The sequence below is a fragment of the Panthera uncia genome, chromosome F2 (genome assembly GCF_023721935.1).
Source record: "Panthera uncia isolate 11264 chromosome F2, Puncia_PCG_1.0, whole genome shotgun sequence".
Classification (NCBI taxonomy): domain Eukaryota; kingdom Metazoa; phylum Chordata; class Mammalia; order Carnivora; family Felidae; genus Panthera; species Panthera uncia.
The window spans coordinates 1,675,931-1,697,244 of record NC_064812.1 but is presented as its reverse complement, the minus strand read 5'-3'; the positions used below and the strand labels follow the sequence as shown (position 1 = coordinate 1,697,244).

At 64.0% G+C, this 21,314-nt stretch overlaps 2 protein-coding genes across 3 annotated transcripts in view; one reads left to right on the top strand and one right to left on the bottom strand.

Annotated features, from left to right (window-relative positions):
• ADGRB1 (adhesion G protein-coupled receptor B1) overlaps nucleotides 1–11,270 on the top strand; it is a 65,231-nt gene extending 53,961 nt beyond the window's left edge. Inside the window, exons 24-30 of one of the 2 annotated variants that reach the window (XM_049632854.1) lie at nucleotides 637–808; nucleotides 3,827–3,922; nucleotides 5,484–5,523; nucleotides 7,768–8,450; nucleotides 9,641–9,676; nucleotides 9,862–9,966; nucleotides 10,469–11,270. In XM_049632854.1, coding sequence (XP_049488811.1) covers nucleotides 637–808; nucleotides 3,827–3,922; nucleotides 5,484–5,523; nucleotides 7,768–8,450; nucleotides 9,641–9,676; nucleotides 9,862–9,966; nucleotides 10,469–10,666 — 1,330 coding nt within the window. In that variant the 3' untranslated portion in view covers nucleotides 10,667–11,270. Of the gene's footprint in view, nucleotides 1–636; nucleotides 809–3,826; nucleotides 3,923–5,483; nucleotides 5,539–7,767; nucleotides 8,451–9,640; nucleotides 9,677–9,861; nucleotides 9,967–10,468 lie in introns of both variants that reach the window. The other variant, XM_049632853.1, reaches the window with a different exon arrangement.
• A 1,096-nt stretch (nucleotides 11,271–12,366) lies between these two features.
• LOC125924363 (maestro heat-like repeat family member 5) overlaps nucleotides 12,367–21,314 on the bottom strand; it is a 45,431-nt gene continuing 36,483 nt past the window's right edge. Inside the window, exon 28 of the mRNA XM_049632847.1 lies at nucleotides 12,367–12,380. The gene's annotated coding sequence lies outside the window, so the exon portion shown is untranslated. The remainder of the gene's footprint in view (nucleotides 12,381–21,314) is intronic.

The window sequence follows — 21,314 nt, the reverse complement described above, 5'->3', positions numbered from 1 at the left end:
ACTGCGCCGTTCGGAAGACGCGACAGGCTCAGAGCGGCCACAGCGTGGCCCATAGTGGTACCAGGAGGTGCCAGGCTGCAGAGGGCAGTGCCGCCGTGGGGGGCTCCTGGGGGCACCAGCGGAGCGGGGCCTGCCGAGACGATGAGGTGCCTGTGGGTCTCTGTTCTCGTCTCTGTCCCCACCCCCACCCCTGTGTGGCCCTGTCTGTCTGTCATCTCCTCCTGGAGTAGTTCTCTTGTTCTCTTTCTCTCTGTCCAGAGCTCAGAGGCCTGGCCAAACACCGCCCCCCAGTGGCCACCCTGTAGCCCCCCAGCTCCTGCCTCCAGTGCACCTCCCCTCCTGTGGCCTACTGGACAGTTAGGAACCCGGGTCTTCCAGAGAGTTCCTCTCTCACCACTGCCCAGCCCCCACCCCCGCAGACCACCCTCCCGAGTCTCTGGGAGCCCTTGGACTCCGGGCGGGTTGCCGGGCAGAACTCTGCTCCCCAGGAGGGCCCGGGCCTCCTCAAGGACCAGGACCGGAGCGGGTGGAGAGCCCCGGGAGAGGGGCGCCGAGCGGGACCCCCCAGGAACGCGCCCCCTGTCGGGAGGGCGGCCGGGGCAGCCCTGACGCGGCCCCCCGCTGCGCTGTCCGCAGGGCGTCGCTGTGGAGCTCCTGCGTGGTGCTGCCGCTGCTGGCGCTGACCTGGATGTCGGCCGTGCTCGCCGTCACCGACCGTCGCTCCGCCCTCTTCCAGATCCTGTTCGCCGTCTTCGACTCGCTGGAGGGCTTCGTCATAGTGATGGTGCACTGCATCCTGCGCCGAGAGGTGCGCGGCCTGCGGGAGGGGCGGGGGGCGCGGGGCGCGGCTTCGGGACCCCCGCTCGCTCCATAAGGCAGGGATGCGCGGCACAGCTGGGGCGGCCGAGGGCCGTCGTCTGCGTAAGGCCCCCTCCTGGAAGCGCCCCTGCGCCCCTCGCCGGCTCAGACCGGAGGGGTCCTGTCCTCCTGGGCTCGGTGGGACCAAGAGCCACCGGAAACGTCAGCAGCTTTCACGACGGCGGAGACCCCTGGCCCGGTGTCTCTGGGCCTCTCCAGAGGGAGCAGGAGGAGGCTTTCACCAAACTCTCCCAACGGCCACCTGCCCGGTGGCCACAGCTCCGGTGACGCGCTCTCGCGTCGGGAAGGCAGACACGCGGAGAACGTGCGTCCGGACGTGGGCGGAAGAGGTGCCCTCATGAGGCCAGAGGAAGCCAGGATGTCCACAGACGCTGAAGGGGCCGGAGCGGGTGGGCAGACACGCAGAATTACCTCCCCTTCCTAGAACCTCCTAGAAAGATGGCAAAGCGATTTTAAAGCGCAGATTGCAAAGAAAGCGGGAGAAGGGCTTCGCAGTGAAGCCTGGGAGTTCGGGGAGAAGGACGGGGGTCAGGAACTCAGCCCGCCTGAGGAAGCCGGGTCTACAGCCGGCGGTGGGGCGGGCCCGGCGCACTGAGCCCAGAGAGCTTCCAGAAGTGGCGCTGCAGGGGCCCTGGATGCCCAGGGAAGGTCTGCGGTGGATGACTGGTTGTCCGCTTAGGTAGCAGCCTGGACGCCCCCGCCCCGGGCTGGCAGCGCAGCCCCCACCCCACCTCCCCCACATGCAGCTCCACCGCCCCGGGTGGGGCTCTGGGGCCCTGGTCTGGGGGCACCCTGGGGTGCCCTGGCGAGACAGGGGTGCGTAAGCCTGTGTGCTGGCCCTTGGTCACCCTGACAGCTGGGGCCCCCAGCCTCAGACCGCCTGGGAGAGAGGTGAGCACCCCCCTCCAGGGGCTCCGACCACAGGGAAAGACCGGATGGCAAAGACCCGAAGCTTCTGATGTTGGAACAGCCCTGTTGGCCAGCCGCCGCCACAGTCTCCACCACACGTCCACGTCTGGCCGGTCCCGCGTGTCCACTCTGCAATCCTGAGGACCCGAGGGGAGCCTGTGCTGGACGAGTCTCAGATCCAGGCAGCCGCGGGCCCCAGAGACAGCCCAGGAAGAAGCCGTTCCACAGTCCAGAGGCGACGTCCTCGGAGAGAGCGCTCACGCCCCCAGCCTGGCAGCCACGCATGCCTGGCTCTGGCCTGACTGATCCGTGCTACCAATTCTCACTGCTAGTTACTCCATCTTCTATGGATGGGGTGGCCCAAGGCCAGCACAGGGGTGGTTGCCTCGGTGGGGTGTGAGCACATGTCACTGACCAGGCTCTAAGCTCATGCCCTTGGCGCTCAGCTGCCCGGCTTCTGTGAAACAAGAACAGCAGGCTACCAAAAAGGAACAGAAAGGGAGCTTGTGGGAATTCAAAGCATGAGAACAGAAGCGGAGAAGCTCAGTAACCGGATAAAACAGAGGCTGTGTCCTGCAAACAAGAGAAGGTGGAAACTGGAAAACAGAAGGCGCGTTCTGCAGGCCCACCTGACCCAAATAGGAGGTTCTCCAGGGACCCGGCACAGGCTGCCAGGGTGGAGAGCAGGGATGTCTGCCTCAGGGGCCTGCTCTGGGGGACAGTCAGGCACCCCTGAAGACGCATGATTTCCTAGGATGGTTGGACTTCCCCATAAGCTCTCTGTGACCTCCTGGGTCCCACCTGCAGGGCCCATGCTACAGGGACCCTGCCACCAGGGGAAAGTCGGGCCTCTGTGGGGAGGGCGTGGAACATTTGGCAGGTGGATGAGCAACGTGGTCGTCTGAGTCTCCTGAGGGCAGCAGAGGGGATGAGGCTGGCCGGATGGCCTTCCTGGAGGAGGGGCCATGAGGCTCTCTGGGAGAACATCTGCTCTCTGTGCCAACGGAGACATTGCTTTCCCATCTGCTGTCTCCTGGCCCGTGGCCTGCCTGCGCTGGGCGCACAGTAGGTGCTTAGAGATGTCTGCTAGGTGGCTCAGTGAGTCACAAGGATGGAAGGAAGGTGCACCTGCCAGGGGAGGCCCAGGCAGTGGCCCTGAGGCCGGCGAGACCCCAGCACCACCTCCGATCAGCCGTGGAGCGTCGGGCGCCCTGGGCTCAGCACCTGGAGTGAGTGGGGGCAGGTCCGCGGGTCTGTGCTGGGTCTGGGAGCCAGGAGCCCCAGCCTCAGCGCCCCCTCCTCCCAGAGCTGCCCACCCCACTCCAGATACCTCCTCCAGGAAGCCCTCTGTGCTTTCACTGTTCCCGTGCCTTCACTTACTCCCTTTGCGCATCATGGCCCCACAGCGTCCGCTCCCCGAGGGGGGCTCTGCTGGCTGCTGCCCCAGCCGCGGGTGAAGGTGCGGCCTTTGCTCCTCACGCTCACGGACCAGCACCTCCCTGCAGAAGCAGGTCTCCTCTAGCGCTCTGTGCCGGATGCCTGGGTGGCCTCTGGCCCAGAGCCGCCGTCCCCGCCCTTCTGAAGAGTCCATGGCCATAATGGGTGAGATCCCCTTCAGTGGAGCGTGCTGTTAGTGACGCAGCTTGGGACCCGCCGCCACCACAGACGCGCTGTCCCAGGGCCCTCGTGGAGCCCGGGCGGAGCGCCTCCAGGGCAGTGGGGGCAGCGGAGGCCGTGGTCACTCGGCACAGGGTGTGGACTCCAGGCCCCTCCTCAGCCTGACGGCCGGATCTCACGGACACACTCCGGCCCGGAGGGCTGCAGCGCGTCCTCAGCAGGCCTGGAACTCTCTGAGTTTGGAATTTCCATGCCCCAAAGGGCACGGAGAGAATCTCAGAGACGGGAAGGGAGGCGGGGCCCCGGCACGCAGGCCGCCCTCACGGAGGGGCCGCCCCGCGGTCCTCGCCCTTGCCTTCCCGCCACCCTGCCGGGCGAGCGGTCTAGGGCTGCCGCTGACCGCTCGGCTCTCTCTCGCCAGGTCCAGGACGCCGTGAAGTGTCGCGTGGTGGACCGCCAGGAGGAGGGCAACGGGGACTCGGGGGGCTCCTTCCAGAACGGCCATGCCCAGCTCATGGTAGGGCTCAGCGCGCGGTGCCCCCGGCGGTGTCTCCTCGCCCTGCTCGGAGCTGCTCTGGGCTCCAGCGGCCCCTGAGGAAGAGCTCCGAGCCCAGTCCAACACTGGGGAGACTGGGGCTCACCAAGGTGAAATCCCTGGTCCGGGGTCTGGGGACGGGCAAGGCCCAGATGATGCGTCTGGGCGAGGCTGCCACCGGCCCGTGCCCACCCCCGGTGCCACAGTGCCCTCGCCTCAGCTGCGGCGCCCCCATCTCTGCACCTCCCGTGCCCCCTTCGTTGTCCTCCGGCTCAGCCGGGGTGGGACGTGGCTCACTCAGCCTCCATCGGGCGGACCAGCCCTGGCCTGTCCACTCACCCTCCACCCTGCGTGGCCTTGTCCCCAGCCGGGTCCATGCAGGCCCTCCGGCATCACACGTGCCGTTCGGGTCCAGGTACTGCCCACCCCGCCTGCCCACCTCACGGGTGTCTGCTAAGACGTCACCTCCAGGGAGCCCTCCCTGACCCCCGCCCCCACCCGTGCCATCAGGCCTCCTGTTCAGGTCCTGGCAGCGCCCTGGGTGAATTCTCCACGCTGTCACTCGCCGCCTGCCGCCCGCTGGGTGCCCCCCGGTATGCAGTGAGCCTGGCAGCCGGGAGCTGCTCACTCAGTCCTCGGGGTGCCGAGCCTCCTCGTGGCGGCTGTGAGGCTCGCAGCGGGGACCTCAGCAGATGCCAGCGGCCAGCACCGGGAGGAGGCTTGTGCCCTCACGGTCGTGGGCAGGGGCCCCCGATACCGCTCCGGGCCCCACTTCTCCCCTCAGATTCTGTAGTCTTCCCACCGACCCGACCTCTGGTTTGCAGAGAAGGAGCCTCCAGGTTTGGGATTAGGACCCAGCCCTACGGCCCCTGGAGAAGGCCACGCCACAGCCTGGGGTGGCCCGAGCCGGGTTTCCCAGTCCACCGAGCTCCTGGGCTGGGGTGGGGCAGGTGCCGCAGCGGGGATCTCAGCCACCGCTCAGGGGACAGCTGGCCTCACCCTGGCACCGGACATCTGTGCCTGAACCCGTTCCACCTCTCTGGTCGGCTGGCCTCTGTTTCCTCATCCCCGGGGCTGTGGGGAGGACCACGCAGGTGACGGGGGCGGGCCCCCCACGCCCTGCACATCAGCAGGCGGCGGCCCCGGGGGCTCTGGCGTGACACCCTTTGCGTGCCCTGCCCCCGGAAGGGACATGAGGCCCTGGCAGAGGGGTCTTTGTGCTGGAGTCCCAGGGGCCGGGGGCCGGGGGAGACAGAGCCGGGGGGAACAGGAGCACGATTGAGCCGCAGTGGGACCGGCCTTCCCAGCTCATCCACAAACGCCCTGGCAGGCGCGCGCGCGCACGCACGCACGCGCGCGTGCACACGGAGTACGCAGGGGCGGGGCCGCCCGTCGGGGGTTCTCTGAGCACCGGAGCCCCCGGCCGTGAGCTGTAACCCTCCTGGCGCTCCGTGGCGGGCACGCGCGTGCGCACACGCACACCCCTCGAGGTGCGGCTCCCGCTCGGCCCGGGGCCTCACCCCGCCCCGCCTCTGTCTTGCAGACCGACTTCGAGAAGGACGTGGATCTGGCCTGTAGATCAGGTGAGCGCCTGCCAGGTGAGAGCGACAGGTGGCCCTCGCCCGGGCCACTTGCTTCTTTTTCTTTTCTCTGTGTGTGCGTCTGTCTGTCCATCCGTCTGCCCTCATCCCACCGCTGCCCGCCACAGCCCGTGCCGTGAGGCTGGGTCACATCCGCCCAGATGGAGGGGCCGCTGCCGGGAGGCCTGGTCTGTACAGGCAGACACGGGGCCTGGCCCGCCCCAACCTTGGCGGCACAGCCACTTCTGCGCCTCCCCACCCACTGCCCTGAGGCTGCAGCAGGCAGGGCCTGTGGGTCGAGGGCAGAAGAAACTGCCAGAAAGCTGTCCGGGAGCTTGGGCTCACCAGGCTGATGCGGTGCTGGCGGAATTCTTAGCACTGGAGCGAACCCCTGGGGCCCGCTGCCCTGGGCCTGGCCCTGTCCGCTCCCCGCCGAGCTCCTGAACAAGAAGCCCTGTGCCCCCCGCCCCCCACCACCTCCGACACTTCTGGTCTTCGGTCTCCGCTCTCTCTGTAGGGGCGGGGAGGCTGCACCAGCCTTGAGACACTGGAGCCACCCCGCTTCCACCTGTCACCCACCTCGTCACCCACCCCTGCCTGCGTCCCTCCAGGGCCCGCGTTCTGTGTTGTCCTCGCGTCTTCATCTTCCACCCAGCCATGGCGGAGGGTTGGCCGGGCCTTCTGGGGGGACATCAGTGGGAGCAGGAGGAAAGCAGGGCAGAGGAGCCAACCCTGGGCCCTAGAGTAATGCTGAGTTTCCTGGAAGCAAGGGGAAAAGGGGAATCGGCTGCCCAATGAAAGGAAACCGCTTTAACGTCGTCGTTCTGAGAGCCGGGCGTCCCGGCAGTGACAGGCAATGCCATTCAGAGCGGTGGAGAAGCATCCGGTCGCACTGCCTTGGTCTGTCAGATACTTTTGAGGAGCGTCTTCTCCAGAGATAGCCATGGGGGCGGGGGTCGAGACAGCCCCAGATTGGGAGTGTCAGCTGCGGCCCGGTGCCCCCCGGGAGAGCTTCCTGGAGGAGGTAACCTCTGGTTGGGCTGAGTGGGAACTGGACAGAATGGTCTTTCACTTCCCACCTTGGTCTCATGCAGTCTAGGCAGCCTCCCTGAGAGGTAACCCCAAGACTTGAGGGCTTTTGGAGGCTCGGGCCCAGCCCCCTTTGGGTGGTACTGGCCTCTGAGGCCCCCACTTCTTCCTCGTCGGTAAGATGGTGCAGCCTGGCCCTTGATCTCTCAGGCAGCTAGCGACCGGAGGCGTGGCGGAGGGCGGCGGGGGGGAGGGGGGCTGGTGTCACAAACACAGGGCGAGGTGGGCACACGGGCTGGGGGGCTGGGGGCCTAGAAGGAGTCTGGATTTGGGGCCGAGCACGCAGGGGACCCGCAGCCGGATTTCTGCAGGAGAGGTGCCCAGCTCTGTCCGGGCGACGGCCCGCTGTGAGGTGGACGGGGCGACCTCTGCAGGGGGGACCCCGGAGGGGCACAGGTTCGGCGGGCGAGACGGCAGGTCCCCTGTTGGTCGACCTGGAGCGGGGGACGGTTGCAGACATGGGTGCAGGGGGTCGGCGTCCGGAGGCCGGAGAAGAGAAGGGGCCGGGGAAGCTCTGCCAGAGAGGAGGGAGAGTACCGGGGACTGGCGAGTGACCGTCCGCTCGGAGGGCGGGTGCCGGTGGGGTGGCACAGGAAGCCGCTGACAGGAGCTGTGGGCGTTTGGGGGCTGGACGAGGGTGTGGCTGGGTGCCCGCCAGCCAGCAGGGAAAGCGCTCCTCGCTCACAGCGGGCTTCCCGTGGACGGGCCCCGAGTGGGCCTGGCCGCTTCGGGCTCTCCATGGGCCAGTGAGGCTGGATTGACGGGTAAGAGCAAGGCAGGTGGTGGGCAAGCTGGAGCCCGGGTCGGAGGTCGTGGTGGCCTGCCCGCACCCACTGCAGCTGAACAGAAGCGGGCGAGGCGTGCAGGGCCCCGCGCCGCAGGAGCGATGAGGAGTGCGTCCCTGAACTTGGGAGAAGTGCCGGCTGGCCCCAGGGCCGACGGGGGCCCGCTCGGCCGCTGGGAGGGGCTGTGTGTGGGTGGCGGCCATTTGTCCTCTTGTCCGCGGGGGCAGACAGGAGCACCCCGTGTTCCGGCCTGGCTTGAAGAGGCCGAGGACTCCCAGCCGCAGCAGCACCAAACACAAGTCAGGGGCGCGCCGGACCGAGACCGTCCGAGGCATCCCCGAGGCCGCGCTGACCCCCTCACCTGTCCCCACAGTGCTGAACAAGGACATCGCCGCCTGCCGCACGGCCACGATCACGGGCGCGCTCAAGCGGCCGTCGCTGCCCGAGGAGGAGAAGCCGAAGCTGGCCCACGCCAAGGCGGCCCCCGCCAACTTCAACAGCCTGCCGGCCAACGTGTCCAAACTGCACCTGCATGGCTCGCCCCGCTGCCCGGGCGGCCCCCTGCCCGACTTCCCCAACCACTCACTGACCCTCAAGAAGGACAGGGCGCCCAAGTCCTCCTTTGCCGGGGACGGGGACATCTTCAAGAAGCTGGACTCGGAGCTGAGCCGGGCCCAGGAGAAGGCCCTGGACACCAGCTACGTAATCCTGCCAACGGCCACAGCCACGCTGCGGCCCAAGCCCCAGGAGGAGCCCAAGCACAGCATCCACATCGATCAGATGCCCCAGACCCGCCTCATCCACCTCAACATGGCACCTGACACGGGCCTCCCCGCCCGCAGCCCACCCTCCCGCCAGCCCCCAGGGGGTGGGCCCCCGGAGGCACCCCCCGCCCAGCCCCCACCGCCCCCGCCCCCACCACCCCCGCCGCCCACCCTGGAGCCAGCGCCCCCCAGCCTGGGGGAGCCCGGGGAGCCCGCCGCCCACCCAGGGCCCAGCTCGGGGACCGGGACCAGGAACGAGAATGTCTCCACCTTGTCCGTGAGCTCCCTGGAGGTGAGGGCAGCCCAAGGGTCCCGGGGGGGGGGGTGGGGGTGGGGGGGCAGGGGTGCTGTGGGCGCTGCTGGTTTGGGCTGCAGCCGGCGTTAGGCAGGCCAGGCCTGGGAAGGCTGGAGGCCGGCATCCTGGCCTCACTCCTGCCAGAAGGGGTCCCCTGGCAAGAGTGGGGACAGGCCTACGCCGGAGAGCTGGTTCCTGGCAGGGCCTGCCCTCACCCTGTTCTCCGGCCACGCTGCCCCTGGCCCTGCTGGGCCCTGGCAACGGGGGGGCCGGTGGCCTGTGCCATTGCAACGGGGCCCACCCAGCTGGACTTGGGCTGGCTGCAGTCTAGCCCATTCCGTGGTCAGGCGGTCACGGCAGCAAGTCCCTCCTTAGGTCAGCCTGAAGCCTGGAAGTGACCACACTCAGCCTGTCCGGCATGGGGCTCAGAGTGCGTTGGGGGGGGGAGCGTTGCCTAGCACCCCCAGGGACCCCCGCCCTCCCCGGGCCACGCCCCCACCTCCTGGCTCACTGCCTCTGGTGAAGCAGCCCCAGGCCCCGGTTCTCTGTGGTCCCCCAGCCGTGCCACCCGCCCTGCGTCCAGTTCTCGTCTCCTCGTCACTGGCCAGTGCCGGAGGACAATCTAAGACGGTGAAGAAAGGCAGGGGCAGAGAATGTGGAGGCATTGCCCTGCTCTTCCGTCTGGCCTTGGTGTGCCCACAGTCTCCTCCAGGACCCCTGCCCTCTGCCTCACCCTTGTCCTCTGTCTCTCGAAGCGGGAGATGGCCCTGGGGACAGTCTGGGACAGAACGTGATGAAAAGCATCTGCAGGCTTACCCCCATTCTGGAGCTGCAATACCAGAGCCCCAGGCGGTCGTGTGACTGTCACTGCTGTCTGGGGCCTTGGGCTTCTATTCCCCTTGGCTCAGAGGGCGCCCCCTCTGCCCACCCTCTTCCCCCAGAGCCCTCGGGGTGGGCCCCCCCCCGCTGTCCCCGGGCAGGGGCGGGGCCTACAAGCGGCCTGGGCGCTGCCAACTATAGGGCAGTCAGAGGCATGTTCCCCAGCTTGGTGGAGAACCCGAGAGTAGCCATGGGGTGAGGGGGTCCCCAGTCTCCCCCCCGTCTCAGGCGAGGAGAGGCCTGGACTTGTGGTCTGGGAGGTTTGGGGCCACTGCTTGCAAATGCGCACAACCCCCTTCCCCCCACAGCGGCGGAAATCGCGGTATGCAGAACTGGACTTTGAGGTGGGTCCCACCTCCTGGTGTCCCCTTCCCCAAACACCCGGAGCCCCGGGAGCGGGGTGGGGGGGGGGGTGGGGACAGGCAGCTGGAGTCCAACCAGGGGCAGGGAGGGGCTGGGGGGGAGGAGCCCGGCCAGGCAGGGCGGCTCCTTTCCAGGCTCAGGATGCCCGGCCCCTCCCGCCCCGCAGAAAATCATGCACACCCGGAAGCGGCACCAGGACATGTTCCAGGACCTGAACCGGAAGCTGCAGCACGCGGAGAAGGACAAGGAGGTGCTGGGCCCAGAGAGCAAGGTCTGGGGGACGGGGCGGGGCCTTGGGGCTGCGGGCGGGGTGGTGGGGCGGGGCCCTGGGGCGGGGCCGGCAGAGGGAGAGCCCTTGGTTGAAGTCCCTACGCGCTCCTTCCCCTCGCTTCAACTTTTCCCGAAGACCGGCCCGACGCAGCCCTCGCCAGAGCCCCGCACACCGGCCTTCCCGGGGACCCACCCCACGCCCAGCCCCGTCCGGAGGGGTGCACGGGGCGGTGCACGGGGGGGGGGGGGGGGGGGGCTTTTGCCAAGGAAGGCAACGGCCGGGGGGGGGGGGCGGGGCGGGGGGCCCCCCGGGGGGGGGGGAAGCGCCCCCCCCCCGCGCGGCCCCGGGGGGGGGGGGGGGGGGCCTGCAGCCCGCCTCTCCGCCCGCTCAGGTCCCTTCCTCTCTGTTTGATTCCCGTGTGCGTTCTCTCCTCCCCGCCTCCGCTCCTGCCCCGTGGCCTCCCTCTCGGCCCCTGCCGCCCTCCCCGCCCGCCGGCCAGCAGCCGGAAAAGCAGCAGACACCGAACAAGCGGCCCTGGGAGAGCCTTCGGAAGGCCCACGGGACGCCCGCGTGGGTGAAGAAGGAGCTGGAGCCGCTGGCGCCCTCACCGCTGGAGCTGCGGAGCGTCGAGTGGGAGAAGTCGGGCGCCACGATCCCGCTGGTGGGCCAGGACATCATCGACCTCCAGACCGAGGTCTGAGCGGGTGGGCGGCGGCCACGCACCGGGCCCCGAGGAGGACATCCTGCTCCGCCCGCTCCCGCCGCAGGACGGGCACAGACACGCTCCCGGGCTGCGGGCCAGGCCCGCGCCCCGGCCTCAGGGCGCTCGGACGGCGGGCCGGGCGGAGGCCCGTGGCGCTGGGACCAGAGCCGGAGGGGACAGGAGGCCCCGGCGGCCCCGGGTGGGCACAGGGCTCCAGAGGCCGGAAGGTGCCTCAGACTCTGCCCTCCTCGAGCCCGGCGCCGGCGGGCGGGCGGGCGGGCGGCCGCGGACAGTGGCGGGGCGGGTGCGGCCAGCGTCCCCAGGACACCTGCCTGAGCTGCCGCGGCAGAGGACCAGCCTGCTTGGCCCAGCTGGCCTGGCACCATTTTTTAGACACCCCTACCCCTCGGGAAGCAGCCAGCCCCCCCCCCTCACCTTTCCAGGGCCCGGGGCCCCTCCCCAGACCCAGGTGGAGAGCCCTCTCTCCCACCTGTGCTGACCCCAGGGGCAGGACTAGAAGCCCACTCCGGGAAGAAGCAGGGGTGGGGAATCTATTTTTTCTCTCCTTTTCTTTTCTTCAATAAAAAGAATTAAAAACCCACATCCCCTCTGTGTGGGCCTTCTCTGTGCGGCACGAGCCCCGCGGCCGCCTTGGTCCCTCCATCCGGGTCAGAAGGGCGGGGCAGGCCTGGTGGGCACCTGGCCTCCACTCCCGCCTCCTACCCTGCCTGGGTGTCAGGAGCTCACCCTGTGTGGGCCTCGGTCCCCAGGCCAGCAGTCACGTGGTTCCCGGGGATGCCGTGAGGGAACCGAGGGGGACCCTCGGATGCTGGGCTCCCTTGCTCCCCTGCCCGCAGACTTTTAGACCCACGGGGCTTGGCGTGTGACTTCCCTGCGCCCTGAGTCATGGCTGGAGAGACAATCCAAGACAGCAAAGAAATGCAGAGGCAGAGGATGTGGAGGGGGAGGGGGAGGAGGAAGGGGGGGAGGGGGAGGAGGAAGGCCCCTCCCGCCTGGCCTTGGTGTGCCCACTGTCTCCTCCAGGACCCCTGCCCCCTGCATCACCTGTGTCCCCCAACCTTCCCCTTTGTCCTGGGGCAGGTGTGAGGAACAAATGTGGACACGCCCAGAGCCGCGCCCCCTTCTCCATCATGCCCCGCCCTCTGCCACCCCCAACCTAGGCCTGGGGCACACAGTTTGAGAAGCTTGTCTCTCCAGGAGAAATGCCAGGTCCTGCCTCTCCTCTGTATTTCCAGCAGGGGGCAGCCTGTGCCTCCACTGGGAGCCAGGCTGGCAGGTGCGAGGCTGGGAGGGGCGGTGAGCCAGGCTCCCCCCACCAGGCTGCGCTTCCCACCCTGGGGGCAGACCCCCAGACCCCGCTGGACCCCGGGAGGCGGCAGACAGTGACCACTGGCCCAAACAAGGGGTGTGCAAGTGGTCTGTTTGCGGGTCCCAGCGCCCCGGATTATGGCCCCCCAACCGCGTCATTCAAGATGAAAAAATGCCAACCCCCCCCCGAAAAGTGGGGGAGCTGCCTGGCACGGGTCTCACGGCACCCCACCCACCACTTGTCACGACCCCCTCGGATCACGGCCACAAGTGGCTGAGGAGGGAGAGGGACCGGTGGTGACCAGGCATGGCTGTGAGGGGCTGGGGAATGCGTGGCCACAAGCGCCCTGGCACGGGCCCGCACGTCCCCGGGAACCAGCCTCTCAGCCACGGTCTGGACACTTCAAAAAGCCAACTCTTGTGGGTGCGATGTGGCAGCCAAACCTCCCCCGGCTGAGGCTTAAGTTTTTTTCGAACACTGGGTGCGCCCAGGCTCTCCCGACACAGAGAAGCCTCCAACTCCGAGCGCATCTGGCCTGGGGCGGGGGGGGGGGGGGCAGTTCGGACGAGGGCGGCCACTGGCTGCCTTCTCATCCTTCCCCAGAAGGAAGCCGGAGCGCCCCCAGGAAGGGGGTCCTGGTGCAGAAAGCCCTGAGCCCCCCGCCACGCTCCTGGGGGACAGCGCACGGAGCACAGGGTTTACCACTGCCCTCGTGGTGTGACCCGGGCAGGGTCCGGCCGGTGACCTGCCCTCCCCTGTGCTGCTCGCTTGTGCAACAGAAAAGCTGGGAAAAACAGCAAACCAAGATGGACCCGAGCCACACGCTCCCTGCATGCGATGGCAGTAACCCGGGGGCTCAGGGTCAGCGGACCCAGGTCCCCCCGTCCCGGCTCCCTCCAGGAAGGCTGTGTCCTTCCAGGAGAAGCCCCGTTCCCTGTTCTGCCCCGGGCCCCACGTTCACGGCTGTTCCGTGCTGCATGGCCACCTGGCACGGTGACTGGTCGCAGAAATGGCTGTCCTCTCTCCAGGCCTCGGTGCAGGAAGCCCGCCGGGGAAGTTCCCCCCTGCCCCCCCCAGACTCATGGAAACCCCTGGGCCTTGCGTGGGTCTGCCTCCGTCACCTTCCGTGGGGGGCCTGCCGCAGCTCCTGCGCTCTTGCCTCAGGGACCGGGGAGGGGTCCGGGTGCCGGGACCCCAACTCTCCCAGCCCTCATCCCTGTGGGGAGGTCACCCAGTGGCAGCCGGGAGGCGCCCCGTGCTGTTCCCACTGCCAGAAGCCACTCCTTTCCAGAGGTGGTCGGGCCACCAGAGAGATGTTTTCTTCACTGTCCGGGCGCCTCTGTCCAAGTGCCATCCCGCCACGGGCGCTCAGAGAATGCCTCCGCTGCCCCCTTTTGCCTGCCACCGGCAGTGCATCGTGGCCTAGGGGAGGCGCCCAGGATGGCGGTGGTCACCCTCAGGGGCGGGAGCACGTGCGGCCAGAGCTCCTCTGGCGGTGCTGGCGGTGGCTCTGACGGTGGCGATGATCCGTGTGGCTGGTGGTGGTGCCGGGGTGGGGGTGGGGGGACGGGGGCATCTGGCAGATGGAGGGACAGAAGGGTAGGAAGGAGGCTGCCCGAGGACAAAGACCAGAGCCTGAGTCCCCCGGGGGGAAGGGGGGGAGGGCAAACTGGAGGCAGCCTCCTCCAGGCCACACACTCCTGACACCCAGGTCCTCCTCACCCGACGTCCTCCTGTCACCAAGGCCAGCAGGGCCGGGCCGAGCCCGGAGGGAAGGCCAAGCAGTCCCTGCTCGCCCAGTGGAGACGCCCTGCCCCTGGGCAGGGGGAGACCCTCCCTGGAAAAGCCTTCACAACCACCCCCGGGCCCAGCCCCCAGCTGGCCCCCACCAGCACCGAGCCCCCCACTATCTGGAAGGCCCTCTTCCAGGCCAGCCTCCCACTGCCGTGCCGGCCGCCGCGCAACACCCTCCGGCCCCTCCTGGCCTCAGCCAAGATGAAGGGCCCGCCTCCAGGCTCCCGTCACCTCCCCTGGCCCCGCACCCGACAAGGGCTTTTGCCTCCACAGAGGAGCAAATCCACGGTGGGCCTCATGCCCCGGGACTGTTCCAGAACCTTCCACCAGCGGGGAGTGCCCTTCCTGGGCCTGCTCCACCCACCCCCAGTTCCTCCTGGAGCCTCCAGGCTATGTCTGGGCAACACGGGACCTGTGTGGCTCCCCTGGGGTGACAAGGCAGCTGGTGTCCCACCTCAAAAGTCCAGAAACCGTCACCCACCCCTGGTGGCCATCCTACTGCCCTGAGAGGTTACCGGCAGCCCTTTCTGACAGATGTAAAATCTGGGGTCCCTTGCTACCGCCCCCCCAGACCCCGGCAGGTGTCTGGGCTCATCCTGAGGAGTGTCCGCCCCCTGGGGAGGATGCCGGGGCCCTGGACGGAAGGGCTGGCACACCGGTCAGGGCCGGGAGGGGTCACACGGGCCTCTGCCTGTGTCACTAGTGTGCCCACTACTGCCAGTGACCAAGGGAGTTCCCAGACCTCCTGTGGAGTGGGGGTCCCCACCTGGTGCACCTCTCCGCACGGGGGTGTCCCACGGTCCTGGCCAGGTCTGCTCAGAACGGTCCACAGAGGGGCCCAAAGGTGGGCCGGCTAGGGGCAGAAGGCCTTGACCTTGGACGAGCCCCGCCCCTCTGGGCCTCGGTTTCCCCTCTGGCACTGTGGCAGCAGGATCGGGTGACAGATCCCTTCCAAGGCCAGCAGTCTGTGGCCCTGTAACCTCTTGAGGTGGGGAGCAGCGGGCTCCCCCAGTACTTGTCTTAGGGCCTAAAAATAACCAGGAGGGGAAGGGTGTCTCTGAATAGCTCGGGAATGTGCCAGTCACTCCGGCGGAACCACCTCCAAATAAGGATCTGGCAGAGCCGGAAGCCCTGAGACAGTCACTGCTCACGTCAGCCTCCCAGCTGTGCTGCTCCAGAACTTTCCCTCCCACCGCAGCCAGCCCTCAGCCCGGGGCCCCAGGGGTCTCCCCCCAGAGCGGTCAGGGCACGGGGCAGGGGTCCTGGGGCCCCCTGTAGACCACAGCTCCTTGGACAAAGAGTACTGGGGTCTGAGCAGTCACAATCACGGAATCGAAGATTTGCTCATCCAGAAACTTCCCTTTACGTGCGTGGGATCTTAGGACAATCACATTCAGACCCCTCCCCCAAATCTCCGAAGACGGCAGTGCAGGGCCCCCTGAGGAAGGTAGGGTGGGCTGTCAGCCGGCTCTCCCCTTGGCGTCCCAGCCAGCGGGTACCCCGACTGGAGACGGTGGCGGGGGGCAGCCTAGAGCCCTGCTTGGGCCAGTTGCAGGGCGCAGGCGTCCCCAGCTGTCCCAGGAAGGCAGAGGAGGTGTTGCTGGACTCAATATGGCTCTCTGGGAACACCATATGGATCCTGCCCAGGAAGGGGAGTCGGGAGGAGGCAGGAGGCAGCACCCCCACCAGTGGCACCCCTCTCTCTCTCCATCACGGGGAGGCAGCGGTGGGTGCAGTGGCCTGGTTCCGGGACACTTCGGCTGCCTGTGACCTCAGGGAGCCTGTCCCCTCGCTGGTGTGCCTCCTTCACCAGCCTGTGCCCCACCTGTCCTCTCCTGTCCTTTCCAGGCTCAGGGTTCCCGGATCCTCAGAGGGGAGGCAGCTGACAGGCTCCAGCCCGGTCCCTCTAAAAGGGACTTAACCTTCCAGATGGATGGGGGGGGGGAGCGGCGAGGGGGGCCAAGACAGGAAAGAGGGGGGATGGAGTTGCGGTGGAGGAGAGGAGGGGACACGCCCCGGTGACGGTGCCCTGAGAGCCAGAGCAGGGACACCATCCCCCAAGGCTTCTGGCGGTGGGGAGGAGGGTGGGGAGCTAGGCTGAGCCTGGAGGTCATCGGGGTGGGAGGTGGGCACCCGGGGAGGCAGACAGACCCCAGGCTGGAGGCTGCAGACGGCTTGAGAGCCGGGCAGGGGCCTCTCTGCTGGGGAGGGACACTCTGCTCTCAGGCCCTACCCCTGGGGAATCCCAGGGGCCACAATGGACTCTGGCCTCCCCCGGGACACCAACAAGTCACTAGGGGGCAGGTGTGGCCAGGGTCACACGGCTGAGGCCTGCACCGCTGCCTGGGTCGCACTGGAAGCTCCCCCCGCCCCCCACCATCCTGCCCCCCGCAGTCTCTGCCCATGGCTGCCATGTCCTCTCCTGGCCTCACCTTGATGGAGCCACCCGCCCCCACCCCACCCGTGGCTCCCTGTCTCTCTAGAGCCACCGCGCGTCTTGCCTCAGGTTTTGGTGTGGGGGTCCGGTCCCCCCTCCCTCCGGCATGCACATGAGATCTTGTCCTCTGACAGCGGGGAGGGCCGCCGGGGAAGGAGCCCCCCCTGAACCACACTGGGGAGGGTGTGCAGACCACTTTCACCCACGCCCCGGGATATGGCAAGGTGTGTGTGTGGGGGGGTGGGCAGTGGAGTAAGCCAAGTGGGCAGGATAGGGAGAGGGGACGGTGGAGGCCAGGCCGAGGGCCAGGCTGAGGAGCGGAAGCATACCGCCAGGGCGGGGAGCCGCGGGGCTTGCAGGGGCGGCAGGAGAGGGGGCTCCTGCCGGAGCCTCACAGAGCAGGTGGACCTCAGGGAGGACCAGAGCATCACAGAACGACGCATCAAGCTGCTGGCATCGGGGAAGGGCAGACCCCCGTGGGGCAGGTGCTACTATTCCCATCCCCCCTCGCAGAAGAGCAACGGAGGCACAGAGAGGGTGAGCGCCTTGCCCGAGGCTGCAGAGGCGCGTCCGTGGTGAGCTCTGAAACCAGGCGCTCAGGCTACGGTCGCTGTGGGCTTAAGAGAGGTCACACTGGCCCCCTAGGTTTGTGAGAGCCGAGGATCGATCGTCAGGAAGAAAAGGAATCATTTCCGTTGCATAACTTAAAGCAAAGCAAGACGTGACGCCCATGTACTCGTTGCCGTGGCCTGGCCTACTTTAAAGCGCCTACCGGGCTGCACACCTGCCAGGCCCTGATGCTGTCTCGGGCAGGAGGGCGACGTGCCCTCCTCTCTGCACCCATCTACCCCTGCCTTCCCCGGGAACGCCGGGCAGAGACACCCGCCCCTCCCCCACCGTGAGACTCCCGCCCCGCCCCCTGTCCCTCCCTCCTTCCGGGGCCCCTTAAATCAGGGACTCCCCTCTCGCCACACGCCTCCACGGCTCCCCTAATTAGGCCTTCTCACTGCATTTAATTACACAACCATTCAGGCTTTCTACTTCTTGAGTCACTTCTAGGACGCCATATATTTTTAGAAATCCGTCCGTTTCAACTTAAGTCTCCAAATGTATTGGAATGAAATGGCTCCTAATAGTCTCATCGCCTTTTTTGGTTTCTAATGTGTCTGTAGCTGGGTCCCCTTTTCATCTGGCCTTTGTTTGAATCGTGCCTTCTCTTCTCTCTTGCGTGCCATCTTATCAGCTGTTGCAAAGAACAAATGTTTAGCTCTGTGGGCCTGCTGTATTCATTTTCTTTCATTAATTCCTGCTCTTATCTTTATCTCCTTTCTTCTCGGGTTTACTGTGAACAAAACTAATTCCTTAAGCTGGATGCTTATCACATCAAACTTTTAGCCTTCGATATGCATCTGATGTAAGCCTTTAGGCTACAAATTTCCCTCAAGGTGTTGCTTTGGCTCCACCTTTTTCCATTATCGTTGTGTTAATGGTTACTTTCTTTGATATTTCATGTGCTTTAAAGTCCTGAATCATGGAAATTTTTAAATCTGCTTTTTTGTGATTTCCATTTTAATTATAATGCTGTCATAGGAGCACAGGAGCTATGCTAGCTATAATGCCAGCATAGGAGCTAGTCCGTAGGAGACCTGCTTTGTCGCATAGCAGGTACCCATTAAAAAAAAAAAAAAATACTCCCGGTGTATTTTCTAACTGCTAAGCACACAATAGTTAATATGGTTGTAAAGTGCAAAGCCTGTGAGTCTCAGTGCTCGTCTTCCATGCAGCCAATGGTTTTCTTTCTCTGTGACCTGCCAATGTTAAAAAAGGTATGTTGAAAATCCCCACCAGGATAGAGTTTTTTGTAGTTCTACCAAAGTTTGCCTTGTTTATACGTCTAAACACAGTTTAGAACTGTCACATCTTCCCAGCAAATCAAATCTTTTATTCTTTTGAAGGGACCACCGCTCTACATAATAATGTTTTTATCCTTTGACTTACAGTCCCTTGTGTTGGATATTAATGTAAATACCCTATCTTTTGTTAAATAGTATTTAAAATCCAACCAGAGAATCTCTGTTTTTGAACTGGTTTTGGCACTTTAAAAATCCGCTTTCTTAAAAAAACAAAATCATCTTTCTTGGGGCGCCTGGGGGCTTAGTCGGTTGAGCAGCCGACTTTGGCTCAGGTCATGACCTTGCAGTTTGTGGGTTCGAGCCCCACGTCAGGCTCTGTGCTGACAGCTCGGAGCTTGGAGCCTGCTTCGGATTCTGTGTTTCCCCCTCTCGTCACCCCTCCCCTGCTCATGGTCTGTCTCTGTCTGTCTCTCTCTCACTCTCTCAAAACTAAGTAAACATTAAAAAAAATAAAAATCCTCTTTCTTGGCTATTGAAACAATTGCACTTTTTAAATACCTATTTTTAACCCACTTTTACCTTGTATTTGGTCCAGAAACCATAGATTCTTTCTACTCCTTTTCAGCTTACCTTTGACATTTTACCAGTTGTTTAACTTTATAAGGTCTGAAATGTATCAAAATAGTAAATCCTTTTCAAACAATACAAGGACCTCAGCACATTTTAATCATTCTCTTTGGACTTACGTGGTCTACTATTTTAGCTCTGTATTTTTGAAACTGCATAACCGAGATATTATTTTTAAAAAGTAGACAATATTTGGTTGTACTTACTTATGTGTTTCACGGTTACTTTGCTCACCACTCAGTTGGGCTCTGTGCCCAATTCCGATCTGTGGGTGTGCGTGTTGGCGGTGTTGGAGGGGGGAGGTCCCACCAACAAGCAACGCTCCACACACCAGCAGGTGTCCTACAATTCAACTCAACTCCGACACGACCCGCACGCGGCTGCAGCGCCCCCAGGCCGAGGGCTCCGTCCCACAAGGCCGCCCCCACTTGAGGCTCCAGCTGCGAGCCCAGCTTGTCGCCACTGCTTCTGACCAACCAGCCTACGCGGCAGGTCCCCACGACCCCCGCCACGGGTTTGGTTAACTTGTTAGAGCGGCTCCCGGAACTCAAACACTGTACTCATTCGATCACTGGTCCGTTGTACAAGGATGTAACTCAGAACAGTCGGACAGAAGTGGTGCGCAGGGCGAGGTGTGGGGAAGGGGCACAGCCATCCTCCCCGTGTCACCAGTGTTCACCGACCAGGACGCTTCCTGAACCCCTTCCTTGGGGGGCATTAATGGGGCTTCGTTACGTAGGCATGACCGATGAGCTCACTGGCTATTGGTGATCGATTCAACTGCCAGCCCTTCCCCTCTCCCCAGATGTCAGGGGTGAGACTGAAAATTCCAAACGTCTAATCCCACCGTGGGTCCCCCCCCCCCCCCCCCCCCCCCCGCCATCTTGAGGTGAGGCCCAAAGGTCGTCTCATTTACACAACAAAAGATACCTTTCAGGGGGTTTCTTCACTTATGAACCCCTGGGTTTTAGGAGCCGCCGTCTCAGAAAGGAGGCCCGAGACCTAATGATGCTTGTTACAAATCACAATGTTACGTCAAGTCCCCTTAAATTTCATGCCTTCCCTCTTGAGCATATTCTTCCAAAGTCCTTGCAGCCTGTCCATGGTAATGGTCTCTCTTTGCACAAGCAGAAGACTGAGCTGCCCCCACTCCGGGCCCACCGGCCCACTGCCCCTGCCGTGTGGTCACCACTGCCCCCTGCAGTCCCGGTCTTGGGTGTTTATTTATCCCTTTTCTCCCCATAACCCTCCCCAACCCATAAACAACTACTCTAGTTTAGTTAATGTGTCTATTTCCTTTGTAATTGCTCTCAGGAAAAAAAAAAAAGGAAAAAGGTTTTTTTAACTTTTGGAACTAATTTTAGGCATACAGAAGAGTTACGAAAATAGTACCGAGGCTCTGTATACCCCTCACAAGCTTCCTCTAACGTTAACGTCTTACAAAACCGTGAGACAGGGGCGCCTGGGTCGCTCTGCCGGTTGAGCGTCTGACTCTTGATCTCGGCTCAGGTCATGATCCCAGGGTCGTGGGACTGAGTCCTGCATCGGGCTCCGTGCTGACCATGGAGGCTGCTTGGGATTCTCCCTCTGCCCTGCCCCACCCCTGCCACCGTCTCGCACGCTGTCTAAAATAAAAATAAACTGTGAGACAGTTATCAAAGTGTACGGATTTTAAATTTATTTAAATTATATTATATACCTCATTCTGTTTTGACTTGTTTCCACTAAGCATTTTTTTAAAATTTTCGTTTAATGTTTATTCATTTCTGAGAGGCAGAGGGAAAGAGAGAGAGCATGAGCAAGGGAGGGGCAGAGAGAGAGAGGGAGACACAGAATCTGAAGCAGGCTCCAGGGTCCGAGCTGTCAGCACAGAACTCACAAACCTGTGAGATCATGATCTGAGTGGAAGTTGGACACTTAACCAACCGAGCCACCCGGGCACCCCCAACCACTAAGCACTTTTTAAAAAAAATTTTTTTAAAAGATCTGGGTTGCTATGTGTGTACTTGATCCGTTATTTTTCTTTTTTTTTCCTTTTTCTTCACATGATTTAATAAAAAAAATACTGCCCGACGTACACCCTAGATGAAGCTACATATAACGACACACTCCGTGCATGCTGACGCCGATGTGCCTGCCGGAACTTTCCATGCTTTACCCCCACTTTCCTGGGGCACACATTATGTACAGTTAAGCCCCACCCACCTCAAGTGCTTGAGGAGTGTGGGCAAACGCACACACGTGCAGAGCCAGCCCCGCGGTCAAGGGTGCGCCGGCTGCCGGGAGACACCCACACCCGCACGCGCAGGGGGACGGGGCGCCGGCTGCTCTCCTGCGGGGCTCGGGGCTGTGTCTCGTGGGCGGCCGTCCCCCGTCAGCCTGCGGGCTCCTATCCTTCCAGAGGAAGCCGTGGCAAAACACAAGTTGTTAAGAAGTCTAACATCCACTCTTCTCCCTTGTGGATCGTGCTTTCGGTGTTAAATCTACAAACTCACGGTCACACAACGACGCCATGCAGGTTTTCTCCTGTGGGACCTTCTAGAGGTTTTACAGATCTGTATTTTACGTTTCGCGCTCAGATCCACTGGAATTCACGTCTGTGAC